The 25,793-nt window shown below is 43.8% G+C and overlaps 1 protein-coding gene across 2 annotated transcripts in view; it reads left to right on the forward strand.

Moving 5' to 3' along the window:
- The first annotated feature begins 2,088 nt into the window (after nt 1-2,088).
- The window catches only part of frmd4ba (FERM domain containing 4Ba), a 32,583-nt gene continuing 8,878 nt past the window's right edge, over nt 2,089-25,793 (forward strand). The window contains exons 1-19 of one of the 2 annotated variants that reach the window (XM_089009984.1): nt 2,089-2,241; nt 7,792-7,857; nt 8,003-8,097; nt 8,204-8,296; nt 8,482-8,566; nt 11,754-11,810; nt 12,104-12,126; nt 16,497-16,580; nt 16,784-16,849; nt 16,981-17,038; nt 17,837-17,923; nt 21,138-21,214; nt 21,843-21,981; nt 23,125-23,266; nt 23,358-23,491; nt 23,627-23,743; nt 24,360-24,588; nt 24,728-24,784; nt 24,863-24,998. In XM_089009984.1, the coding sequence (XP_088866110.1) occupies nt 2,104-2,241; nt 7,792-7,857; nt 8,003-8,097; nt 8,204-8,296; nt 8,482-8,566; nt 11,754-11,810; nt 12,104-12,126; nt 16,497-16,580; nt 16,784-16,849; nt 16,981-17,038; nt 17,837-17,923; nt 21,138-21,214; nt 21,843-21,981; nt 23,125-23,266; nt 23,358-23,491; nt 23,627-23,743; nt 24,360-24,588; nt 24,728-24,784; nt 24,863-24,998 (1,883 nt within the window). In that variant the 5' untranslated portion in view covers nt 2,089-2,103. Of the gene's footprint in view, nt 2,242-7,791; nt 7,858-8,002; nt 8,098-8,203; nt 8,297-8,481; nt 8,567-10,260; nt 10,386-10,530; nt 10,626-10,731; nt 10,825-11,009; nt 11,095-11,753; nt 11,811-12,103; nt 12,127-16,496; nt 16,581-16,783; nt 16,850-16,980; nt 17,039-17,836; nt 17,924-21,137; nt 21,215-21,842; nt 21,982-23,124; nt 23,267-23,357; nt 23,492-23,626; nt 23,744-24,359; nt 24,589-24,727; nt 24,785-24,862; nt 24,999-25,793 lie in introns of those variants that run through there. The other variant, XM_089009983.1, reaches the window with a different exon arrangement.

The following is a 25,793-nucleotide window of genomic DNA, read 5'->3' on the forward strand; positions in this document are numbered from 1 at the left end:
TACTGACCATAGGCACTCGTAATACTTGCCCTGGTGATGCTGAATCCGTCATTCACCATTTATGTTTGGCTTTTTTGGCAATGGAGGCAATTGCGCTGGCCCGCATGGTCATGATGATTGATGGCCCGCTTCCATGACGTGTTCTCGACATATGGTCCACGTGCACACAGTCGTGCTTCATGCCAGCCGCTTCTCCTGCCTTTTGCGTATCCTGGCGAAAGGGTGCAAACAAGGTCATGTTTTGGCCGTTCCCCATCTTGCACGTGTGCGTTTGCGTGAGTGTGTCAGGCATTCGGCACATGTATTGCGTTCAGCCCGTCATCTGGTGTCTCGGTCTGTGTCGCAGATTGACAGCTGGGGGCTCCTGTGGATGACAGCTGTTTCGGCCCTCAATTCACGCCACGCCTCTGCTCCCTCTGACCTTTGCCCTCCTTCAAAACAATTCATTTGCCCGCTTCTACACTCCATACCGATTGTCATCCGATGTGGAGATGAGCTTTTGGGGACTGGAATGACCGAGCTAATATTCTTAACGCATCGAGATCCATTAATGCAGTGGGCCTTTTCGTTCTGAAACTGTAGGAAGGTAGCAAGTCCCGCCATTGCTCCTCCCCGGCGGACGACAAAAGCAACAGTCTGAAAACAACAGAGCTTGTAATCGTCTCGTTCTTGTATGTGGTGTGCGGCACATGAGCTCGCATCGAGGAACCGCTTCCAAGAGTGACATCAAATGTCATCATTAGGTCGTTTAATGTTATGGGTGCCAGGCAAGAGATGGTACGGGGGAGGGGGGGTGAAGTGGTTGGTTGGGTATCAACCTTTCTCACAAAGGCAGCCATTTCTTTGGTGGTGTCCTGTTCTACTTTCAAATTCTAGCATGACTTAGTCCGGGGGTGTCAAAGTCATTTTTGCCGCTTGCCACAATGTACTACACAAGGGTTTCCAATTGGGGGCCATTATGAATTTAGGGAAGCCATTAGAATGTTTCATTCCCTCCACATATTGTATATAGAGCGCACAACAAATTAATGAAAAGGTAGTTTTTAAATTTGAACTAAAAAATAATGACTGTTATGGTGTACATGTTGCTGTGCCGATGACCATTTTGTGGATAGGAGCCTTTTACTGAGTGAGTTGCTTGTTCTGTAGCCACAAAGGGACATAAGTCTTCTTGTGCCGGTCCCAAGCCCCGATAAATACAGAGGGTTGTGTCAGGAAGGAACTTGGCATGCTTGACTTGCTTTTGTGGGCCGAATAAAATGATGTGGCGGGCCAGATTAGGCCCCTGGGCCTTGACTTGAACACCTCTGATTTAGCGTATGCTCAGTGCAGCCAATTGAATGGTGAAATGTGCCTCGATGATAATTTCACAATGCGGGTTCGGAAAACATTTGCACATGCAATGTGTGCTCAAATAAATGCAGTCACTTATCATTTGCGCTGCTTTGTCTCAATCATTTGCATAATGTGAAACTGGAAACCGACCACAAAATAAAAGTGTTCATTTCGCATTTGCAGTCATCGGGACCAAAGAAAACATAAAATATACAAATGGATATTTTGGACCAATGGCTTTTTTTCCCTTTCTGACAAGTGACTCTGGCTTTTTGAAGGCAGAATTTTCACTTCCCATCGACAAAACTCAACTTCTAGCAAATTAAGATTTCACTCAAAGTTTCCGACTTCAGGCTATGCTTGGCTGCGTCCAGATTGACAGACCATGTCCTAGGCCCCATGAAGGACGTTGACGTCAAATGATTCAAATTCAAGTGGCAAAAATCAGAGCGAGTGATACGATTATTGTAAGTAATCATTTCAGCCGTATGACTGGAGGTACTCCGAAAGAAGCACTTCGCTGTTCATGTGAAATTCTGCGCCTGATACGGACTGCTCTCCGTGTTGGTGACTCTCAGCGACATGACGTCAACACAGTATACAATGTGTGTTTGTGCCTCCAAATGGTCGCTTTTATCACATTACGGCTCGTTTGAGTCGAGCTCACTCGAGTGAACGACAGAGCACCGTCTCTCCCGTGTGAGCATCAACACGTAGAAACCGGTCAAAGGTCTTGTACCTCTAGGCTTGAGCGTACGATTTTAGGAAATGGAGGAACTCGTGGCATCGAGCAGACAGCTCGTTTGGAGCGTGGCGAACGAGACCTTGGGGAGGTGGTATGACCGTGTGCTGTTGCCATGCCAACACTTCCTTGGGGCACGCTTTAAGATTGCATCTGGCTCCCAGGTATGGCGGCTTCTTGACTAATGGCTAATATTCATCTGTGTCCTTAAGTTCAATGCGATAATGGAACTCTTAATATGTCACCTGAATTATCATTTTTATTTCAATAGACTCAGTTAGTATATACAGGTAACATCCGACTTATGACCGGGTTCCGTTCCGACCTAACGGTCGTAAGTCGAAATCCATTCAAAATGTTGAATCGAGACTCTGCTCAATGACTTACAAATGATCTGATTCGGATGCCACGGGGGCAGGCAGGCGTGGGTCTGCCCTCTCCCCGGCCTTACCCGCTCTCCGCGCCGACGCGCGGCAGGACCCCACGGCAGACTGCGGCACCGACGCGCTCGACCTGCTACCTCGCCCCGCTACCTCGCCCCAAAGCAGAACGAAGTGTCTCAAGGAGGCAGAGGGCACGCTGCCACATTCTCGCCGTCGCGTTCTTGCCGACGCGTTCTTGCCGACGCGATGCCGGCGACGCCATGCCGCCGACACCATGCTGCCGATGCCCGACCCTCCCACCCTTCTCGTCGCGGTGGTCCCGAGTGCCGACGCCCACCTGCCTTGGGTCTGTTCCTGGCCGTTGGACACTCCCCCCTCCCAAGCAATCACACGGTCGATTGCTGTGCGTGAGTGAGATGCTGGCTGGCAGGCAGCAGAAAAGAAATAGGGCGGTTGTGGTCGTAAGTCGTGCCGGTCGTAAGTCAGATGTTACATATAATAATAATAATAATAATAATAATAATAATAATAATAATAATAATAATAATAATACATTTAATGACTAAGCACCTTTCAAAACTGTCAAGGACGCTTTACGGTCATGGGATAAGAACTTTATAAGAACTATATATATATATACAGTAAAGTCTCGTTATATCGATATTCAAGGGAGTTCGAAAAAATATCGATATAACCGGGACTATCGATATATCCGACCCTGTTTGCATGTAATTTTCTCCGTGCGTGCATAGAAATAGCATCGATATAACCGGGACTATCGATATATCCGATATCGATATAACGAGACTTTACTGTATATATATATATATATATATATCGCATCTCGTGCATCTCCGCTTTGTTCCAGTAGCTCATTTTTCATCAAGGTGCTCTGGTTCCCCAGCACCCGACGCAGACCTTGTTTGGCCAGGCGACGTCTGAGCCGGCATGTCATTCCATTTATTGTCTCTCATCATTGTATGAGGTAGACATTAGCATGAAGGGTCTTGCCCAAGGACCCACACTCGATGATGTTTTTGTGCTCATTTTTCTCTGCCCCAAGTGGGATTCGAACCCTCATCTCCCATATGCCAAACCGATGCCTATATAGGAAGGTAAAGGTGACAGTCGTGCCTGTGGTGGTCGGAGCACTCGGGGCAGTGACCCCCAAACTCGACGAGTGGTTGCAACAGATCCCGGGAACAACATCGGATATCTCGGTCCAGAAAAGCGCAGTGCTGGGATCAGCACGGATACTGCGCAGAAGCCTCAAGCTTCCTGGCCTCTAGTAGAGGACCCGAGCTAAAAAAATGGGGGACAGACACCACCCATGAGGGGTGAGACGAGGAATTGTATGTATATATATATATATATATATATATATATATATATATATATATATATATATATATATATATATATATATAGAGAGAGAGAGAGAGAGAGAGAGAGAGAGAGAGAGAGAGAGAGAGAGAGAGAGAGAGAGAGAGAGAGAGAGAGAGAGAGAGAGAGAGAGAGAGAGAGAGAGAGAGAGAGAGAGAGAGAGAGAGTGTGTGGCATCGAGATATGTGGACACATGGATCAATACATCGCGACCACCTTACGTCCAATTTCCCACCTCCCATTCATAGCCAAAATTCTTGAAAAGACAGTTGTGTCCCAGCTTCACTCACACCTCACTCACAATAACCTGTACGAACAATTCCAGTCTGGTTTCCGCCCCCGCCACAGTACTGAATCGGCTCTCATAAAACTCACGAATGATCTTTTTATGGCAGCCGATGCCGGTTCACTCTCCATCCTCATCCTTCTCGACCTGACCTCAGCCTTTGACACCATTTCCCACCCTATCCTGCTCGACAGACTTTCCACCCTAGGCATCACACATACCCCACTCCGCTGGTTTCATTCCTATCTCTCTGATCGCTCACAATTCATCCAAATCAACTTGTTCACCTCACGGTCCTCTCCTGTGTCCTCTGGTGTGCCTCAAGGGTCTGTCCTGGGGCCACTTCTCTTTATTATCTACCTACTTCCTCTTGGCAATATTTTCTGTAAGTTTGGCATTCACTTTCACTGCTTCGCGGATGACACCCAACTCTACCTCTCCAGCAAACCCGACGCCTCTCTTCCACCTTCATCCCTCTCACTTTGCCTCTCAGAAATTAAATCCTGGCTTTCCCATAACTTTCTCAAGCTTAACAGTGAAAAAAACGAACTTCTCCTTGTCGGTACCAAATCCACCCTCCACAAAACTAACAATTTCTCTCTCACCATTGACAGTTCAACCGTGTCCCCCTCCCCTCAGGTCAAGAGCCTGGGTGTCATCCTCGATAGCTCACTATCTTTTTAGTCACATATAAATAACATAACTCAGTCTGCTTATTTCCACCTCTGTAATATTAACCGTCTCCGTCCCTCGCTCACCCCTCACACCACTGCTATCCTTATCCACAGTCTCGTCACCTCCCGCATCGATTATTGCAACACACTTCTCTTCGGTATCAATCAGAAATTTCTCCATAAACTCCAACTCGTCCAAAATTCTTCAGCCCGGATCATCACTAGAACCCCCTCCTTTCACCACATCACCCCTGTCCTCCAGCAACTCCACTGGCTACCTGTTAAACATCGTATCGAATTCAAAATACTTCTGTTTACATTCAAAGCCATCCATAACCTTGCCCCTCCCTATCTTTCTGACCTGCTTCAAATCTCTGTTCCCTCTCGGTCCCTCAGATCCTCATCCTCCCTTCACCTCTATGTGCCCTCTGCCCGTCTCACCACGATGGGATGCAGAGCTTTCAGCCGCTCTGCTCCCAAACTCTGGAATTCACTTCCACCCGACATCCGTAATATTGACTCCCTCCCTATTTTGGATTGGATTGGATATGCCTTTATTAGTCTCACAGTGGAGAAATTTACATTTCACAGCAGCAAAGTGATGAAAGGAATGAAAGTAGAAAAACGAAATACAGTAAAGTCTCGTTATATCGATATTCAAGGGAGTCCGAAAAAATATCGATATAACCGGGACTATCGATATATCCGACCCTGTTTGCATGTAATTTTCTCCGTGCGTGCATAGAAATAGTATCGATATAACCGGGACTATCGATATATCCGATATCGATATAACGAGACTTTACTGTACATGAGCTGCTGGAAAGGGACATATTTTCAAGGCTCACCTCAAAACCCACTTGTTTAAAATTGCTTTCAATGTCTAGTTCTATCTGCTATTTTATTATGTATCATTTTACTTATGGTTTTATTGTTATGTGCTTTGTTTTATTGTTTTTATTGTAAAGTGTCCTTGGGTGTTTTGAAAGGCGCTTGAAATAAAATGTATTATTATTATTATTATTATTATTATTATTAACACATAACTGCAGGGTGTAAGATGCTGGCAGGGAAAGGCTACATAGAGCGCCATAACCAGTTGGCTGGCATTGTCTACCGAAACATCTGTGCGGAGTATGGACTAGAAACCCCAAGGTCAAAATGGGAAACACATCCCAAGGTGGTGGAGAATGACCGAGCAAAGATCCTGTGGGACTTCCAGATACAGACTGACAAGATGGTAATGGCCAACCAACCAGATATCGTGGTCATAGATAAAGGGCAAAGGAAAGCCGTTGTCGTGGATGTAGCGGTCCCGAAAATGGAAACATCAGAAAGAAGGAACATGAGAAAATCGAGAAATACCAAGGGCTCAGAGAGGAGCTGGAGAGAGCCTGGAAGGTAAAGGTGACAGTCGTGCCTGTGGTGGTCGGAGCACTCGGGGCAGTGACCCCCAAACTCGACAATTGTTTGCAACAGATCCCGGGAACAACATCGGATATCTCGGTCCAGAAAAGCGCAGTGCTGGGAACAGCACGGATACTGCGCAGACCCCTCAAGCTTCCTGGCCTCTGGTAGAAGACCTGAGCTAAAATTGGGGACAGACACCACCCATGGGGGGTGAGACGAGGATTTTTATATATCTGCATACTTTGTGGCTTCTTTTGTTTTTACACAACTCTGAGCTACATAAAAATATTTACTTTTGGTGTCGTGTACACACCAATTGTTGACATCAACCTTGAATTATTTTCAAACAAAATACTTTTTTCCTTGTTGCTATTGAAAATAAATAGAATTGCAATCATGTGTGTAACCGTAAAGTGTCCTTGAGAGTTTTAAAAGGCACTCATAAATAAAATGCATAGTTCAGTATGAAGCACAACGACTTCACAGTGTAGAGGTCGCCGGTTCGCGTCCCACGCCGGCCTCCCTGTGTGGAGTTTGCATGTTCTCCCCGGACCCGCGTGGGTTTCCTCCGGGTCCTCCGGTTTCCTCCCACACTCCAAAAACATGCATGGCAGGCAGATTGAACACTCCAAATTGTCCCTAGGTGTGAGTGTGAGAGTGACTGTTGTTCGTCTTTGTGTGCCCTGCAATTGGCTGGCAACCAATTCAGGGTGTCCCCCGCCTCGTGCCCGAAGACAGCTGAGATAGGCTCCAGCACCCCCCACGACCCTAATGAGGAATAAGCGGTACGGAAAATGGATGGATGGAGTTCAGTATGATTATTAGAAGTGACTATGACCGCAGTTGCAATATTCTCAATGGCCAATGGGGGTGCTAAACTTCCATGTTTGCAATTCGCTGTTTTTCCTTATTCTGATGTTATTATGGCTTAACACTTGGCAGTATTCATGTTACATATTTCCTATATTACAGCTTTGTCTATCCCAAAAAGAACATTGATGTGTGATATGCTGTTTTATCAGGTCTATTGTGAGCTCGGAACTGTATTTTCCCTCCTAGTAAAATTGAATTTACCTCATATTGCAATGCAGTTCTGCTGACTGCAACAGATTTCGTCTTTGTTTCTGAAAGAGGAGCACATGAAATGTATATGTTTCATGTGCCGGTGCGGATACAGAGGAAGTACAGATTATGTAGAAGTTTGACAACAGATTGTCCAGAACCATATGGGTAAAAGTTATTTGTTGTTAAAATGTTAATCGTGTTGTGGTTTGGGCCCATCGTTGAAGCACTCAAATGAAAATGGTTGATATTGCATTGCTTATCTTGCTTTGCTGGTGTGAGGGTGCCCACTGGCTCAAGTTACCTATTCATTCACAACAAAGGCAAACAGGAAATTGAAGTGATTTACTGTTCATTCTCCGAAAAAGACTGTCAGCTATTTTCCTCCCGGCTCTAAGGGGAAGCGTGGCGTTTTGTACTGTTCGTGGCTATTGGTGGTGCTGGAGACTTGTTTTGCAAAGAAAGCATCAAATTGCAAAATCTCGTCCGGTCTCATGTTTTTTCTTCTTTATTCAGATGACTGAGGGGCGTCAGTGCCAAGTACACCTACTCGACGGTCGAAAGCTGGAGCTGCTCGTCCAGGTGCTGAACGGTTTTTGTTTTGTAAAAATTACCACAGCCTTTATTTTTTATTCTCTGATAATCATACAGCATAACATTGAAGCATCTTTATTTGTAGCAACTATACTACATAATAACTGTTTTTTGTTTTGGTTTCTTTTACAAGCCAAAGCTTTTATCGCGAGACCTGCTAGATTTGGTGGCATCCCATTTCAACCTGAGGGAAAAGGAATACTTTGGTCTTTGCTTCATCGATGACACGTAAGTGCATTGTATTTAGAAAATATTTATTTTTATTTCAATCTAGGGTTTTAATGATTCATTTAAAAGTGACTGATGCGATATGTATTCTCTGAATCACATTTAGTGGCCAGAACAACTGGCTTCAGCTTGATCGAAAAGTTCTCGATCATGACTTCTCCAAGACTTCAGATACACTGGAAATCAAATTCTTTGTGAGGTGAGAAGGCTATTTCAGTTGACCCTAATTTTGGCATGTTGACAGCACCCCTAAGTGAAGACGGATGTCGACCAGCAGGTGGCAGTCAAGTAACTGTCAACTGATCAAATTGCATGGAATGCGTGGAAACGATAACTTCGCTTGACACTTGACACTTATCATAACGCCAAGCAATCTCTTCACAGATTTTACATTGAGAAGATCACCTTTTTAAAAGAAAACACCACCGTGGAGCTGTTCTTCTTGAATGCAAAATCTTTGGTGTTTAATGTAAGTGTTCACAGTTGTTTGTGCAAAAAGCGTTGTACTGTATCTTTAGACTCTGTTTTCGTGTTTACCACCTGATAAAGATTAAAAACCGATTAACAGAAAGAAGGAACATGAGAAAATCGAGAAATACCAAGGGCTCAGAGAGGAGCTGGAGAGAGCCTGGAAGGTAAAGGTGACAGTCGTGCCTGTGGTGGTCGGAGCACTCGGGGCAGTGACCCCCAAACTCGACAATTGTTTGCAACAGATCCCGGGAACAACATCGGATATCTCGGTCCAGAAAAGCGCAGTGCTGGGAACAGCACGGATACTGCGCAGACCCCTCAAGCTTCCTGGCCTCTGGTAGAAGACCTGAGCTAAAATTGGGGACAGACACCACCCATGGGGGGTGAGACGAGGATTTTTATATATCTGCATACTTTGTGGCTTCTTTTGTTTTTACACAACTCTGAGCTACATAAAAATATTTACTTTTGGTGTCGTGTACACACCAATTGTTGACATCAACCTTGAATTATTTTCAAACAAAATACTTTTTTCCTTGTTGCTATTGAAAATAAATAGAATTGCAATCATGTGTGTAACCGTAAAGTGTCCTTGAGAGTTTTAAAAGGCACTCATAAATAAAATGCATAGTTCAGTATGAAGCACAACGACTTCACAGTGTAGAGGTCGCCGGTTCGCGTCCCACGCCGGCCTCCCTGTGTGGAGTTTGCATGTTCTCCCCGGACCCGCGTGGGTTTCCTCCGGGTCCTCCGGTTTCCTCTCACACTCCAAAAACATGCATGGCAGGCAGATTGAACACTCCAAATTGTCCCTAGGTGTGAGTGTGAGAGTGACTGTTGTTCGTCTTTGTGTGCCCTGCAATTGGCTGGCAACCAATTCAGGGTGTCCCCCGCCTCGTGCCCGAAGACAGCTGAGATAGGCTCCAGCACCCCCCACGACCCTAATGAGGAATAAGCGGTACGGAAAATGGATGGATGGAGTTCAGTATGATTATTAGAAGTGACTATGACCGCAGTTGCAATATTCTCAATGGCCAATGGGGGTGCTAAACTTCCATGTTTGCAATTCGCTGTTTTTCCTTATTCTGATGTTATTATGGCTTAACACTTGGCAGTATTCATGTTACATATTTCCTATATTACAGCTTTGTCTATCCCAAAAAGAACATTGATGTGTGATATGCTGTTTTATCAGGTCTATTGTGAGCTCGGAACTGTATTTTCCCTCCTAGTAAAATTGAATTTACCTCATATTGCAATGCAGTTCTGCTGACTGCAACAGATTTCGTCTTTGTTTCTGAAAGAGGAGCACATGAAATGTATATGTTTCATGTGCCGGTGCGGATACAGAGGAAGTACAGATTATGTAGAAGTTTGACAACAGATTGTCCAGAACCATATGGGTAAAAGTTATTTGTTGTTAAAATGTTAATCGTGTTGTGGTTTGGGCCCATCGTTGAAGCACTCAAATGAAAATGGTTGATATTGCATTGCTTATCTTGCTTTGCTGGTGTGAGGGTGCCCACTGGCTCAAGTTACCTATTCATTCACAACAAAGGCAAACAGGAAATTGAAGTGATTTACTGTTCATTCTCCGAAAAAGACTGTCAGCTATTTTCCTCCCGGCTCTAAGGGGAAGCGTGGCGTTTTGTACTGTTCGTGGCTATTGGTGGTGCTGGAGACTTGTTTTGCAAAGAAAGCATCAAATTGCAAAATCTCGTCCGGTCTCATGTTTTTTCTTCTTTATTCAGATGACTGAGGGGCGTCAGTGCCAAGTACACCTACTCGACGGTCGAAAGCTGGAGCTGCTCGTCCAGGTGCTGAACGGTTTTTGTTTTGTAAAAATTACCACAGCCTTTATTTTTTATTCTCTGATAATCATACAGCATAACATTGAAGCATCTTTATTTGTAGCAACTATACTACATAATAACTGTTTTTTGTTTTGGTTTCTTTTACAAGCCAAAGCTTTTATCGCGAGACCTGCTAGATTTGGTGGCATCCCATTTCAACCTGAGGGAAAAGGAATACTTTGGTCTTTGCTTCATCGATGACACGTAAGTGCATTGTATTTAGAAAATATTTATTTTTATTTCAATCTAGGGTTTTAATGATTCATTTAAAAGTGACTGATGCGATATGTATTCTCTGAATCACATTTAGTGGCCAGAACAACTGGCTTCAGCTTGATCGAAAAGTTCTCGATCATGACTTCTCCAAGACTTCAGATACACTGGAAATCAAATTCTTTGTGAGGTGAGAAGGCTATTTCAGTTGACCCTAATTTTGGCATGTTGACAGCACCCCTAAGTGAAGACGGATGTCGACCAGCAGGTGGCAGTCAAGTAACTGTCAACTGATCAAATTGCATGGAATGCGTGGAAACGATAACTTCGCTTGACACTTGACACTTATCATAACGCCAAGCAATCTCTTCACAGATTTTACATTGAGAAGATCACCTTTTTAAAAGAAAACACCACCGTGGAGCTGTTCTTCTTGAATGCAAAATCTTTGGTGTTTAATGTAAGTGTTCACAGTTGTTTGTGCAAAAAGCGTTGTACTGTATCTTTAGACTCTGTTTTCGTGTTTACCACCTGATAAAGATTAAAAACCGATTAACGCTTTAAAGTATGTCTTGGGGTGTTAGGTATGTTTAATATGTCTGATTTTGCTTTACAAAATAACAACGCAGAACACATATCTTCGAATGTTCTCACATTTCGCCAGCGTTTTGAGTACAGTAATATTTAACGAGGAAGGGGTAGTGTAAATAATTCCAAGGGGTACTTGAATGCAACAAACGGTCAAATTTTGTAATCTATTGGGGTGGGGGAGCATACTGGTCGCTATGGGAGACGGAGACTGTTGAACCTGCTCGGACCGTACCATTTCGCCGAGGGGGTTTAATCTTCGCGCAACCAGCCAAACTACAATTAACATGAACCCGAATGTGATAACCTTATCGATAAAAAACACAAAATGACGTGTAAGAAATGTAACAGTTAATAGCCGCACGTAGACAGTTATAAGTATACATTTTTATCGGTGTGATTAGTGGTTCAGTCGGTAGCGAGAGGACCGAGGTACGGTTAAAACCAGGGTTTGGTTCAAATGCAGTTTGTGGTCGCGCGTCGAAACCAACTCGTTTGCCACTCACCATCGTTTCTTCAACTTTAAAACAGGAGGGAATCGAAGTGGAGAGCGAGCATGTTTTCAAGTTAGCCGCATTTGCATTACAGGTAAGGAAGAACCTCCGCTTCTGCTGAACTTTGTGTTTAAACTACCAGTGTGCAAAGCGGTCTGAGCGACATTTGAAATTTGTCTCTAATTGATGCAGTGAAAACACCAGCACTGTTGCTATTCATTTAAAGTACTGCACGCTACTCTGGAGGAAAAATACATCTCCCGTTTTTTGTCCAATTAAAATCAAGCTAACTAGTGTTTGGACACGGGGTAGCCAGCCTATGCCCGTAAGCGTTTATGTTATAATGCTGTTACTCGATTGTTGTTGTTTTTTTGTGTTTTTTTTTAGGAGGTCAATGGCGATTACACGTGGTAAGACCATTTTATACTCAAGTTTAATACCTCTGCAAAGGCATGCGGGGGGAGTTTCTATGCGTACGACGAGAATTGCACAAATGCAGCACTCAACATTGTACAGTACATTTGTAAACTGAGTACATCCATCTAGTCTCACGGTACACATTGAGGTACACTTTTATCACATCATGAAGAGCAAAATACAAAAGTACTGAAAATCTAAAGATGATAATTTTGCAACATTTTGCAAAATATGCATTACTTTGCAATATTTGATGCCGAGATACACCACTGCAAATCAGAACCACAAAAATAGCCACTAATGTAAATACAACACTGTGGTACACTGTGTGTGTGTGCGTGTGTGCGTGTGTGTGTGTGTGCGTGTATGTAGTTATGTATTTACATATTTATTTATTTATTTATAAATACATACATAAAGGAGTTGAAATGTCTGCGGTGAGTTAAATACTGTACATCAACCAAGTTATATTGGATAATACAGCACACAATAGTTGGCTTGTAAGTGTCCACCCAAATATGGCTTACTTTTGATTGGTCAGAGCGTAATGACTATTTTACAGTAGATAATATTCAACTAGCTTGGATCTGCTTTCTACTTCCCGTAGTTAATGATTCCCTTGAGTTAGCTTTGTGGCATCGAATTGGCCTTCGAGCATCCACATGAATCTAAAAGGATTTGTATTGTCTAAATGCAGAAGTACACGTGTTGCAATATTATAACTCTCGCTTTGTCTCAAGATATGTATTCACGTGTGCTTATGAGCGGGAAAGAGACCGTTTTCGGGATGGCCTCCCTCCATAATCTATCCGCCGGTGGAGATAAGCTTTAGTAGGCCTCAGAGGCTTGACTTGCTGATAAGGTATGTTGTTTTATTTTGCATAGCAATGGTGGAAGGCATTCATTGGCTGTGACGGGTAAATATTGCTCAGCGGAGTGTAGTTGATCTGCACAACTCGCATATTGTCCAAATTATTTGCCTCTAAAATGGCCCCTGAGGTTGTTTGTAACACAAATAGCTGTGTTCTGTAAGAAATAAGGCGTGGGTTATTGTACATTGTAATACACTGTCCTGATTCTTTTTAACTATAGTACAATTTGATACATCAAACCTTTGCAACATCTGTTAGTGCACCGTAACTACCGCCCTGAAGCTCTTTTCTAATAAAGGGAAGAAAATGATGGGGCCAAATTCGTTTCAGAAGGACATTAAATAAAACACAACAAAATAAATAAATAAATGGTTCCTCCCGCCCTGTCACACAGCAGTATTCCTCTTTCCTGTTAATGAAGCCCTTTTGTTTTGTGTTGCTTTTCATGACATCGGCTCGCCCTTAAATCCCTTAAGTCTAAACGGTGTTCCTCGACGCTGTATCAGCAAAAGAGCCCTGTAGCGGTGAGATTAGCCACAAACCTCCTCCAAAGGGGATGAGACAAGTCCACCGTCCAATGGTAGACGGTTTCAGTTGAATTATGGCAGAGCGTGCCAACCCCCCCCCCCTACTGAGAGTTGAATGAATGCCCCATCAGGTTGATTGCATTCAACTAAGTTTTGGTACTTGATTGAAAACAGTCCATGCTGTTATTTTTAGAACGCAAAAACGACTATTACTGAGTCGGTCTTCACCTCGCATCACGCCTTGTTTTTGTTGTTGTTTGGATTCAGTTGACATACGGAAAAAAGGGTATGAAATTTATGTCAGGGTGGATATCTTTGTACTCTCTGCCTCCGTCTTAGCCATGCCAAATAGCCAATCTGCCGGCTCGGCTGGGTGGGCTGCGTTGGGCTGGGCGTTAGGAATCGGGCCCGCGCTGCAGGCTGCGGAGAGATAACAGACGTAGTAATGAATTCCAGATTGCTGACGGGGCAAAGTGGCGGCGGAGTAGATCACCCCGACAACATCAGGCACCGGCCGGCTCCTCATAAAACGTACGCCGTCAAACATGCTGGTAAAGTGCCGTGACAGCAAAACCCCACCAACCTGGGGGAGAGGCAACCACGGGGGAGCACTGAACACCCAAGACCCCCCCACCCCCTGTTGTTTTTGAAACGTAAGCCAGTTCACATAACTGGATCAGCATCTATCTTTCGTACGCTGTCAATGTCATCCTTCTTATGGGTTTGGAGCTTGGATTGACATTTCTAAATGGCCCTGGGAGGACAAATGGCCCTTGAGCTAAAAACCCAATCCTTTTAGTTTCGTATTGAGCACGGGTGTCAAAGTCACGGCCCGGGGGCCAAATCTGGTCCACCACATTATTTTATTCGGCCCGCAAAAGTAAATCATGCTTGTGAAATTCCATGATGCTAAAGTCCAAACCAAAACTTTTAATTATACAATGTAAACAGCAATAACAGTATTTTTATGACTTCAAATTTGAACACGAGTTACAGTCAAACCTGGGTTTGCGAACGTCTCGGTTGTTGACACATTCGGTTTTCAACCCAAAATTTTGGGTTTTGTATACCTCGGTTTTTAACCAAAAATGGGTTCTCGACCAAACTGAGCGCACCTCAATGCACCACTCAAATCCCCTCTGCTCATTTATACGTCACTTCCTTGTGTCGTGTTTCATTGTGACCGACGCATTACCCTTGTGTATCGTTCCATTGTGAGCAGGCGTGTTCTTTATTGTTCAATTGCGACTCGAATAAAAAAGCATATAAGAAGGGCATCTGACGTAAAAGCTCGGCCAAAACAAACATGCGAATCAAACCTCTGAAGATGGAGGACACTGGTTCGCTGTGGTGACCCCTGAAAGGAAAAACCGAAAGGAAAAGAAGACATAGATTACATTGATTATGATGGGAAATGTATTGGTTTTCAACCAGGTTTCAGGAACGGATTATGGTAGAAAACCCCGGTTTTAACAGCATTCATGAATTGGTTGTGCACTCGATGTAATATGTGGAGGAGATGAAACATTCTAATGGCTTCCCCAAATTCATAACGGCCCCCGAGAGGAAACCGTAACTAGAACGTAACTAGAAATTTTGACACGCTTGGTATTGAGGTGATTGTTATGGGATGACTTAGTTTTAAAACAACTAAATCCTACATTAAACCGGTTTGGTGGGGTTGAGGTTCAATTTGGATCGTTCATACAATAGCCTGCTTAGGCAACATAGGATTAGTAATACTGATGAGGTGATACCGGTCGAAGTGGGGCAATCAGCCCAGTCGTTAGTCAGAACGATCGGAACTATCAGTGGAACAGGTGCTGGGAGTAGTCCACGGCTCCCCCAACCTGAGAGCAGGGACCTAGCAGAGTCTGGCACCGCCATCTCTGGACAGTAGGGAAATATATATATAGGGCCTAAACTACCAGTAAGACTTTAGTTTGCTGACAAAGTTTCTTGGATAAGAAGCGAAACGTCCAACACCTTCAAACAAAGAAGTATAGATGACGGCTGAAGAAACCTTTTCATCGATGGACCACTCCTGTATGACTGAGAGCTTACACAGACGTATAATTTAATTGTCTTTTTTAAGTAGTGTGCCGACTTAGATGCCTCATGCCACATCCTGCCAAGCCAACTCTCCCCCATTTTCTTTTGTTTAGCTGAAGAGTGTTTGCTTTGAAACATCCACATCGGCACACCACCGCTTGTCTGAAGAGATAACAGAGCCGGTCTGTGCATTTAATATACGACTTGGGGGGGGGGGGGGGCTTTTGCCATTTTTTTTGGGCAGACATCACAGGACTTGAGCTGTTAAATCCTTCACGGTTGACTGATGGAAAAGCGAAGGGATGATAAATCAAGTGGCTGGAGTTAACCAACAACATTTGGAAAGGGTTTGTCTGTTTTGAAATGGCTGAGGTAATTACACTGAAATGTGTCCTCCCAATGTGCTCTCGATGGCTTCAATGCACCCCATCCACGATTATATAAATATTGCATATTAACTTTGGCGAAACATCAATGAAGGTGAACTCTCGGAACATCTTGTCATCTTTGGACGGAAGATTACAGAGATGAAAAACTGCAATTTTTGTTACGGTCTGTCACCTTCGTTGCTATTGTCGCTAACCGATCGCGAAGCGACAATTAGAATCCTCTCGCAAGCGCCAATCTGACTCACGTTTCTCTCCTAACGTTCAAGCTAGTTAAAATGTAAAAAGAAATTGCGGGGGCACTTATCGCTAACAAAGACCACAACTCTCCTTACCAGACGTGTAATTTGGCATGCTTATTAATTACCTTTCCTCGCTATAAATCATAGAAAGACGAAAAACTTGATTCCTCGTTTGGACGGGCTCCTGAAAGGAAACGGGTGGATCAATTGACTCTTGTTCTAAATGTATTCGTTGTCGTTCATATCATTTTAATTTATTTTTATTTTTTGATCTATACTTGCAGTCCTGAAACAGCCAAATCAAACTTAAAGCATCTGCCAGTTCTGCCCACCCAAGTTCTCAGGAAACACCCGTCTCTCAGCTATTGGTAAGTTATCAGCGCAGTTTGTGATCTCCCAACAATTTACTTGCATATGTATCACACGTCAATAAACCAAAGAATGAAGCTGACCAATCATGTACCCCCGATATTTGGATTTCTTTCCCGGCAAAAAAATTGCCATAGTTAGCGATTGGATTCACTGTTTCAAAAACGTTGACGTTGGGAATTATTCTTTTATTTCACTCTAGTGAGGACAAAGTGATTGACCATTATAAGAAACTGAAAGGGCTGACGAGAGGACAGGCCATCGTGAAGTAAGTGAAGATGGATTGTGAATTTTGATGGCAACTTTACACAAGCAAGTGACCGTATTCCTTTTGATCCTTCTCTCTCTGTCTCTCTCGCTCTCTCTATCTCTACCTCTCTCTGTCACACTCTCTCCTAGGTATCTAAGCCTGGTCGAATCATTGCCATCATATGGAGTCCATTATTACCCAGTAAAGGTAATATCAGCGGCTCCAACAAAACCCACTGCTGCGCAAGCGGAAACTCTAAACTCATGAACATCCCGCTATGTTTGGCTAATTAATGTTTGAAACCGAAAGGCATATAACGCTCTAGTTGAACAACCCGTTACAACGTACTCCGAGGGATAACACGAAGCTCAACGGCGGCTCATCATCACCGTTTCCATTAAAATGGTCGGCAACTACAAATTATAATAAAATATGAGTGTGTAAAAAACGTGGACATGTTGTAATACAGTATGCTGAACAACCGGAGGGGAATGCCACATCATTTTGCTCATCGGCAAGTTCGCAATGACGGTTCCATTCCCATGATTCGTCGTAAATGGGGTCTTTTAACTACTTTGCGGTGAAATGGAAAATACAGTCAAACCTGGGTTTTGCAACGTCTCTGTTCTCGACCAAAAATGTAGTGTTTTTTTATGCCTGGGTTTACAACCTAAAATGGGTTCTCGGCCAAACTGAGCGTACCTGAATGCACCACCTGACTTCCCTCCGCTTCCTTATACGTCACTTCTTCGTGTCGCGTCTCATTGTGACTGACGCATTTTCCTCCGTTGCAAGCAGGCGTGTTTGTATTGTTCAATCAAGGTAAAAAAAGTCTGGAACGGATTATGGTCGAAAACCCAGGTTTGACTGTATAATAACGAGAAATGGAGACTTTGAAACGCAAACGATATCGGGACGAAAAGGTCATTGTGCTGTTGTCATGATCTATGCCGAGGCTATTGTTTGTCTCACACTGCTGAATGCTACGTTTTGCTGAACCTCCAGGACAAGCAGGGCATCCCTTGGTGGCTCGGAGTCAGTTACAAAGGCGTCGGCCAGTACGATTTGCAAGATAAACTCAAACCAAGAAAGGTAAGTCTTTTTATGAATGGCATGAATTTCATTCTTTCAAATCGTGGGCAAATCAGGCATGTTCATCATGATTTTGGTTTTTTTTTTATACAAAAGATTACTTTCTTACCAACCTTTGCTACGTGTATTTTGTTAGCTCTGACATGGTTAAAGATCCTCTCAATGTGTAAATAAGCACCATCATTCCCATGTCAGTCACAAGAAAGCAGAGAGTTGGTGGGAAAGGCGTTATCTGCTTTGGTGTTACAGAGTCAAGGTTAAGTAAATAAGGAAAAGTTTGGCACCCGGCCAGCTGTGTTAATGGGCGCAAAGGATTTGAGAACATCCACTCACAGACGTTTCCCTTTTAAAACTGTACGATGCTTCATCTAACTGCAGTTTACGCGAGAATTATGAGTTGGCCTTCCTACTCATTAGAAGTCAGCCACTTTTTTCTTTGGAGAGTAAATTGGGCGTTTGTTGAATGAATATTACACTTCTGAAGAGCTATGTTTCCTGTTTTGACTCTGACTTTGAACATTTTCGACAAAAACTTCCTATTTTGGGTTCAACTCATGCGTGACATGTAAGATTTCTGAATCGTGTTCCGTAAAAGTTGAGTAGCAATAATGTCTTATTTTGGGTGAGAACTCATGAATGATATAAGATTTCGGAATCACTTTCCACTAAAAGGAAGTCCCTCAAGATAAAAACGGAAAAACTCACGTTTTACAGCAAGGGTGTCAAACTATTTTTTTACCACGGGCCACATTGTAGTTATGAATTTGGGGAAGCCATTAGAATGTTTAATCCTGTCCACCTATTACATATAGAGCGCACAACAAATTAATGAGTTTTCAAATTTGAAGTAAAAAATAATGACTGTTATTGCGGTTTACATGAGACAGTTCGGATTTTAACAAGCATTTCACAAGTTTGATTTGCTTTCATGGGCCGAATAAAATGATGTGGCGGGCCAAATTTAACCCCCGAGCCTTGAATTTGGCACCTGTGATTTACAGTATAAGCGTATATTTTCTCGTCACTGTCGAAGATGTATGGAAACGTCATGTTGCCATCAAACTAATGTAACGCAATTGACAAGGGTCAGCCATTTTTTTTTTTTGTTTTTGTTTTTCTATGATGTTCAGGGTGTCTGCCTTGTTTTTCGTTATTCGTTGTCCCAGGTGCTTGGATTCTTGGCGTTAATGCGTGCGTACATACGTATCCCGACTGAAACCACAAGAATCTCTTGATTATAATGGCCGCTATGGTAACAATGTTGATGTCAACGCTAACTCGTTATCATTCACACCTTGTGGGGCAAGCACACATTGTCACCAAAGAAATCAGCAGTTTCGTTGACTTTCTTTTTTTTATCAGCTGTTGAAGCCTCGTCAAACTTTTGTAGGAGTGAAAGGACCTGCAAGAAAATGACTTGTTGTCTCATGCTTGTTGCTTTTTTTGCAAAGATTGAGGTGTGTCCACATCTCAAACATAGTTTAGCTGTGGCCTCAGAAGCAGCCTGTGAACCGCCTTTTTTTTCTCTTCAAATACTGTACAAGCGCTTGCACAAATGTGTGAACTGTCTCCTCGTGTGTTTTAATGCTGGGAGCATCGACACGATAATCCGCCATGAATGTTTTATTTTGTGTCTTTTTTTCATCTCTCTGTAGTCTCTAAATCTGCAATTTGCATTGTCGGGCTCGTCATTTTCACTTGCGGCTCTGCGGTCAATGGGATGTGTAGTAACACGTAAACTGTTCGGAGCGGTAGGGAACTTTCTCCAGTACGATTTTCTTCTTGGCGAGGAACACTGAGGGCGTTGTGAACAAATGGGTTGAAAAACCCAGAGAACGGCATAGGATGTGTTTGCGAACGGATCATCTGGCTTCCCGACAAGGAATCACATTGAACGATGGCCCTCATATCAAAAAATTACAACCAATATTGTCCGCTGACTTTCTTCAGCTTTGGCGATTTCAGTCTCTCTCTCTCTGAAGGCCCCAGCGTTTGATCCCTGGGCGCCATTCATAAATCCATGACACATGGACACTGATGACTCGTGGCAGCAAGTCCAGTTTCACTGTTACATTCTCCTCGATGCATGTAAAGAAACGGGCGCAGAGATCATAGCTGAGCGATTGGAAGAGTGACACCAGTATTGTAGTATAGTGTATTTGAAATCTCTTCAGTGATGGCGGTCCTGAAACTTTTATGACACACCTTTTCTGCAAATTTGTGTGTGTGTGTGTGTGTGTGTGTGTGTGTGTGTGTGTGTGTGTGTGTGTGTGTGTGTGTGTGTGTGTGTGTGTGTGTGTGTGTGTGTGTGTGCGTGCGTGTGCGTGCGTGTGTGTGTGTGCGCATTTTGTCTTTCTATTTGAGGTTTTCCGAAATGGGCTCTTCCTTGTTATGCAACTACAACCTGTTTGACTGGTCTGACTCAAAGGGAAGAGCTCAGCGTCGGCGGGAGCGGCTCATAGTGGTGCAAAGCCCGGGCGGGGGGGGGGGTGAGGTGTCTGTGATGTCAGAGGAATGGGGTGTGGGTAGGGCTGAGCTGAAACTCTTGCAACACCTATCTGGTTCCCGGAGAGCAGACAAGAACGGGCATTGTTCAAGGAAGCTCAAGCAAGGAAGCCCTGTGGGAAACTCAACGTGCACTCGGATTCAATACGCAGGAATATTATAGCTGGGAGACCAAAAAAAATAGCTTTGCGGTAAGCCTCGCTCGTGGCCATCTGCCTCTTCATTTACTCCTCTCAAACCTAGCTCTCAGACTTTGAAAACAGTTTATACAGCTTGAAATGGTTGAAATACCTGAGACACACTCGCCTGTCTTCTTCTTTTTCTATTGGCTTTTCCCTTCAGGGGTCGTCCCGCTTGCTGACCCCAAAAATATCATCAATATTCATCAATGCTTACTTAATACGGTAGCCGCGCCGCTCTTGCTACCTGAGTTTCCTGGCAAAAAGTTCACAGCTGCGATTAGTGCACGGGCGATGATGACATCAAGCCATTTTTCTCAATTATTGCCTCTTTCTTCTTACTTCAGTGGTCCAATCTCGAGAAACGTGTCGAACGTGTTGAATTTAGCGACAGAAACCCACACGCCACCCCAGAATCAGCTGTGGTTGAATTTTTGAGAATTTTTTTTTTTTTAACCCAAGACATCCAATTCTGTCGATTTTGCGTCAGCCATGAAATCAATTTTCACCCTTGATACAATTCTTTGCAGTTGTTCCAGTGGAAGCAGTTGGAGAATTTATATTTCCGAGAGAAGAAATTTGCCGTGGAAGTCATCGACCCCCTGAGGTCAGTGAAGCGATCCAAAAAAAAAATCTTTTAATCTTGTCTCTTTTCTGTGGTGTCCCTTTTTTTTCAAAAATGTGATCCTCCACTTTGGGCGCTTTGTTACAGCTGCAGCTATTGTGAAAGTGCTATATAAATCAGAATGTATCGTGTTGAATTATTTATTTTTTTTATGTTTACTGTTCTCGCTATCGCTATGGATGTTGTTAGGCTACAATACATCATTGGTGTAAAACTCATTTTTTTGCCACGGGCTACATTGTAGTAAAAAAATTGCAAAGCTGCTTTTGAAAAACAATTGCTTGAGTACTGTGAGTGGTTCGCTTGCTTTCCTCCTTCCCATGTCGCTTCCCATGAATGGAGCTCCCTTTTCAAAAAGTGCCGTTGCCCCAGAACGTATAATGCGAATGCCAAGATTTAGAGAAATTATGATTGTATTTTCAAGCTTTTTTTACCTGCGTAAACACTCCCCCTTTGTTTTGTGCCGCCTCCAGCTCATTGAGGATAATTATGCAACGGGCGCCTCGTCGCGTGACTTCTTTGATGGATACACAAAAGTCGTTGGGGTGGGGGGATTGCGGTGCGGTTGGTGTTTTCACACGGTGAGCAAAACTGTTTTCACTTTCAACAGCGAAACAGTCAGCAAGCGGACCTTTGGGCAGACCGGCCTTGTCATTCATTCCTGGTATGCCAGCCATTCTCTAATTAAAACCATCTGGGTGATGGCCATCAGTCAGCACCAGTTCTACCTGGACAGAAAGCAAAGTCGAGTGAGTATAGCGCATCTCGCGATCCCTGACCCGATGCGGCTGTGTATTTTGCGAGCGCCACTATCCATGCGTGGACAAAATTGATGGTGACCCAGGCCTGGACTAAACCAAAGAGTGAGACTTTGTGCCACTTCCCAGGAGCAAAACCTGTTCCACTTGGCTCACATGTGAAGGCTGCTTTTCCCAGACGCCACGTTTGAGCTCCTTCAAAGAGCTTCAGTAGGATTTCTATGAAGGCTCAATTTGTCTCCTTTGAAAAGAGTCGAATGGCAGATCACAAGTTTGACGACTCCTGTGTGACACTTTTTTTTTTGTTTTCCTTGCACTGTCTTCATTTTTGTCCAGGCCTGAATCCCCCCGATCGATTTATTTTTGGTTTATGTATTTTAATATGATTTATTTATTTATCCATAGGTGTATTTTTATTTATCTTTTTCTTTGTTTGTTTATTTGTTTATTTAATAATAATACATTTCATTTACAAGCGCCTTTCAAAGCACCCAAGGACACTTTACAATTAAAAGAACAATAATACCAGCACTTCAGTTGAACCACAATTCAAAATCAATGTCTGAGTCTTATTGGTTCATTTCCATTACAATGTTGTGGTCGTTGTTTGATTTTTTTGAAGTCTATATTCTTTGATGGAAAGGCTCCCACAATGTTGCTGGCGTGAGTTTTCCAGTTTGAAAAGAAATTGCTGCCTTGCAGTGTCTGCACTTAAGCTTAATGGAGTGGTGAGATGATTTTTTTTTTTTTTTTTTTTTTTTGTGAGAATGGGAGGTTCGGGCACTTCAAACTGCTGATGCGCAAGACGCGTGTACAGCACCGAGTGAACATTTTATTTCTCAGTCCGTTGCGTTGCCAGAGTGGTGAATCGGTAGGATTGTCCGGGTCGTTAAATGAGCCTTGAAAGGAAACGCTACAGTGGAGTCTGGCAGTTAAGATTGGGGAAAAAGGGGGTCAATTTTGACTGTGTTGGAAGTCTGGATAGCGTTTTTAAAAAGGGCAGAAGCTGCGTGTACTCGGGTAGGAATAGATTACCCAACCTGAGAGGATGGCCGTCTTCAAATAAAATGCCTGAATTCCTCTTGTCATTTTGCCCTGCCATTCTATTCCAATCAACCTGTTTTCCCCCTGCAGTCAAATATGACCACGGCGAGGAGTTCCGGAGACATTGCCATGGATCTTACAGAACTCAGCGCCCAACGGATGAGTAAATTTCCCGGTCCCGAAAGCAAACACCAGCTCATCATGGCGAGCAGCGGAAGCCTCATCTCGGCCGGTACGCCTCATCTTTCATCTCCACCTCTTCGGCCGGCCCGCTTGTCCGCTTGTCAATGAATTGTGAAAACCGCCTCGGCGCTTTGCGACAGGTTCTGCCGATTCCGACGTCGCCGACGAGCAGAAAAAAGAGAAGATAACCGAGTTAAGAACAAAGGAGAAAAAGCTTAACGCCGCCCTGAAACAGAAACTGGAGGAACTGAAGAAGATCTGCATGCGGGAAGCGGTGAGTCGGTCAAGTCTTCCGCTCGCGATGAATGTCAATATGCGGAAAGATCAATCATTTCAGCTGATACCGTTGCACAGACAGAAACTTTGAAGCATCCCAGGTGGAAGGTGATTCGTTGGTTCTCGTTTGCAGGAACTGACGGGCAGATTACCGAAAGATTATCCCTTGGTGAGTGGAGAAAAGACCCCTCAGGTCCGAAGACGTGTCAGCACAGAGTTCAAGTTGAATGACCTTTTCCCGTATCATAAGGTGTGTTTCTTGTGCATTCGTTCATTCATTCAATCGTTCGTTCGTTTTTCCATCCGTCCGTCCATTTGTTAATTTTTAACTTAGTCACTGCCATTCCCGAATATTCGGGAATTGAAAAGCATGACGTGGAGCGCCATTCCCAAATTCGTTCGAGTTTTTGTTTTTCATACGGAGGGGTGGGGGGTGCAGATAAAGCGCTGGTCAGACCTCTGGCACTGTTTTTCCTTCCAACGAGGAGGCAGCCTTCGCCTTTTGTACAGCCGCCCCAATTTCAAGGTCGGATAACTCCAGGACCAAATAAGCTAGAAATGAACTTTTTTTCTGATGAAAAACTAAAACTCAATATTCTGTGGGTATTGCAATTTGAGTGAAATATGACAAAAACCCCGGTACTGGAGTGGACACATTTTTGCACATCATCTGGCAGTGAATGAGTTAATTTTTTAATGTATTTATTTTTGATGTATTTATTTCAAATGTATTTGTTTTTGTTTGTTTGTTTTTTTATATTTTTTTTACCCAGTTATTTTTTGTTTATTTACTTACTTGTTTACATAAGAATATATTGTTGACTTTGCTCATTTCAAATTGTCTCTCTTTCGCTCTCCCCCCCAAGGACCCTCATTTGAGGAACCTGGAAAGCAGATTTGCTTTGCAGCAGAAGATCGTTGAAGCAGCCATCAAGTTAACCAACGAGATGGATCTCAGCAAGACGGTGAAGAAAAAGAGGAAAAATAACTGTCTGGATGCCATGAGAAAATTGGAGGAGATTGAAGGGGAGATCAACGCCTACAGGATCAGCACCGGAAAGAAACCCACCCAAAGGGCTTCGCTAATCCTGGCAGGTAGTGTAAACCCCCCCCCCCCCCCCCCCCCCCACAGATGCCACCCAAACTGTTGGATGTCTCTCTTGCTAAAAAGGGGACTGTCAACATGGATCCTTTTTGGCCCTTTGAAAAAAACGATTTTCCTCATTTATTTTAGACGACGTCAATCCGTCAGAGCTCAGCTCTCTGTCCGACAGCTTCACGCTGGATGAAGGTAAGGCCCCGTTTTTTGATCAGATTTCAATTTCTGGAACATGGGTCGGGTTCAAACGAGCCTCTTTGGTCCTCCCAGATGACGAGCTGAACTCCCAGAGGCAGCGCTCCAGTTCACTTCACTACTCCCCGAGGCCCCACCATGCACAGACGCTGGGCATCCACTGCGCCAATGAGAGACGAGCTTCGGCGAACGACCAGCAGGCAGACGCCAGGTAAAAATAACCTTTGGTCCAAACGAGATTCAAATTTGGACTTGTGTGCGTGCATAGAGCTCGTCCAGACTTGCAAAGTCTTTCCAGGTCTGCGTTCCTGCCAAGTCCCACAAAGTCCCCCTCCTGTTCAGTCCAAAACACACCAGTTTTAAGAATAGAATGAAAATAACACTGAACCTACAATAATCATACGGGGTGGGGGTATTGCGACACATTTGGCTGGAAGTTGACACAATGCATTCGCACCTGAAATCATTCCAAGACAGAAATGACTAAAATCTGGCCCGGGGGGCAAATGCGGCCAGTGGTCAATTTTCATCCGGCTCGCAGTTTCTGTCATAAAATCAATAACTTCTGGCCCGCATGTAGAATGAATACATTGGGCAGTAGCGCTGTTACTAACGTGTGCTGAGTGCTGCTATCTAGAGGCTCAATTAGGAACAGCTAATTAGTAGGTGAGGTACTGACTGAATCTTCTTCTTTTCATTTCGGCTTTTCCCTTGAAGGGGTCGCCACAGCAAATCAGTGTCCCCCATCTTTAGAGGTTTGATCCGCATGTTTGTTTTGGCCAAGCTTTTACTGACTGAATCAGTCCCCCAATTTTCTAAAATGGCCATTTTCCCCCCAAAAATGTACATTTTCTAAAATGGCAATAGAAAAAAGCTAAAATGGCAACAATCAAATAAAGGAGGCACGTTGACTGCCAGGGCCGACGGTCGGTTCCAGGATGGGTGGAAGTTGGACTATTCATTGAAATACGTAATCACCGTGTCTGCCATTTGTAAAGAAGCAGTG

Source organism: Hippocampus bargibanti, linkage group LG12 (genome assembly GCF_051943395.1).
Source record: "Hippocampus bargibanti isolate YZ-2025 linkage group LG12, ASM5194339v1, whole genome shotgun sequence".
Taxonomy (NCBI): Eukaryota; Metazoa; Chordata; class Actinopteri; order Syngnathiformes; family Syngnathidae; genus Hippocampus; species Hippocampus bargibanti.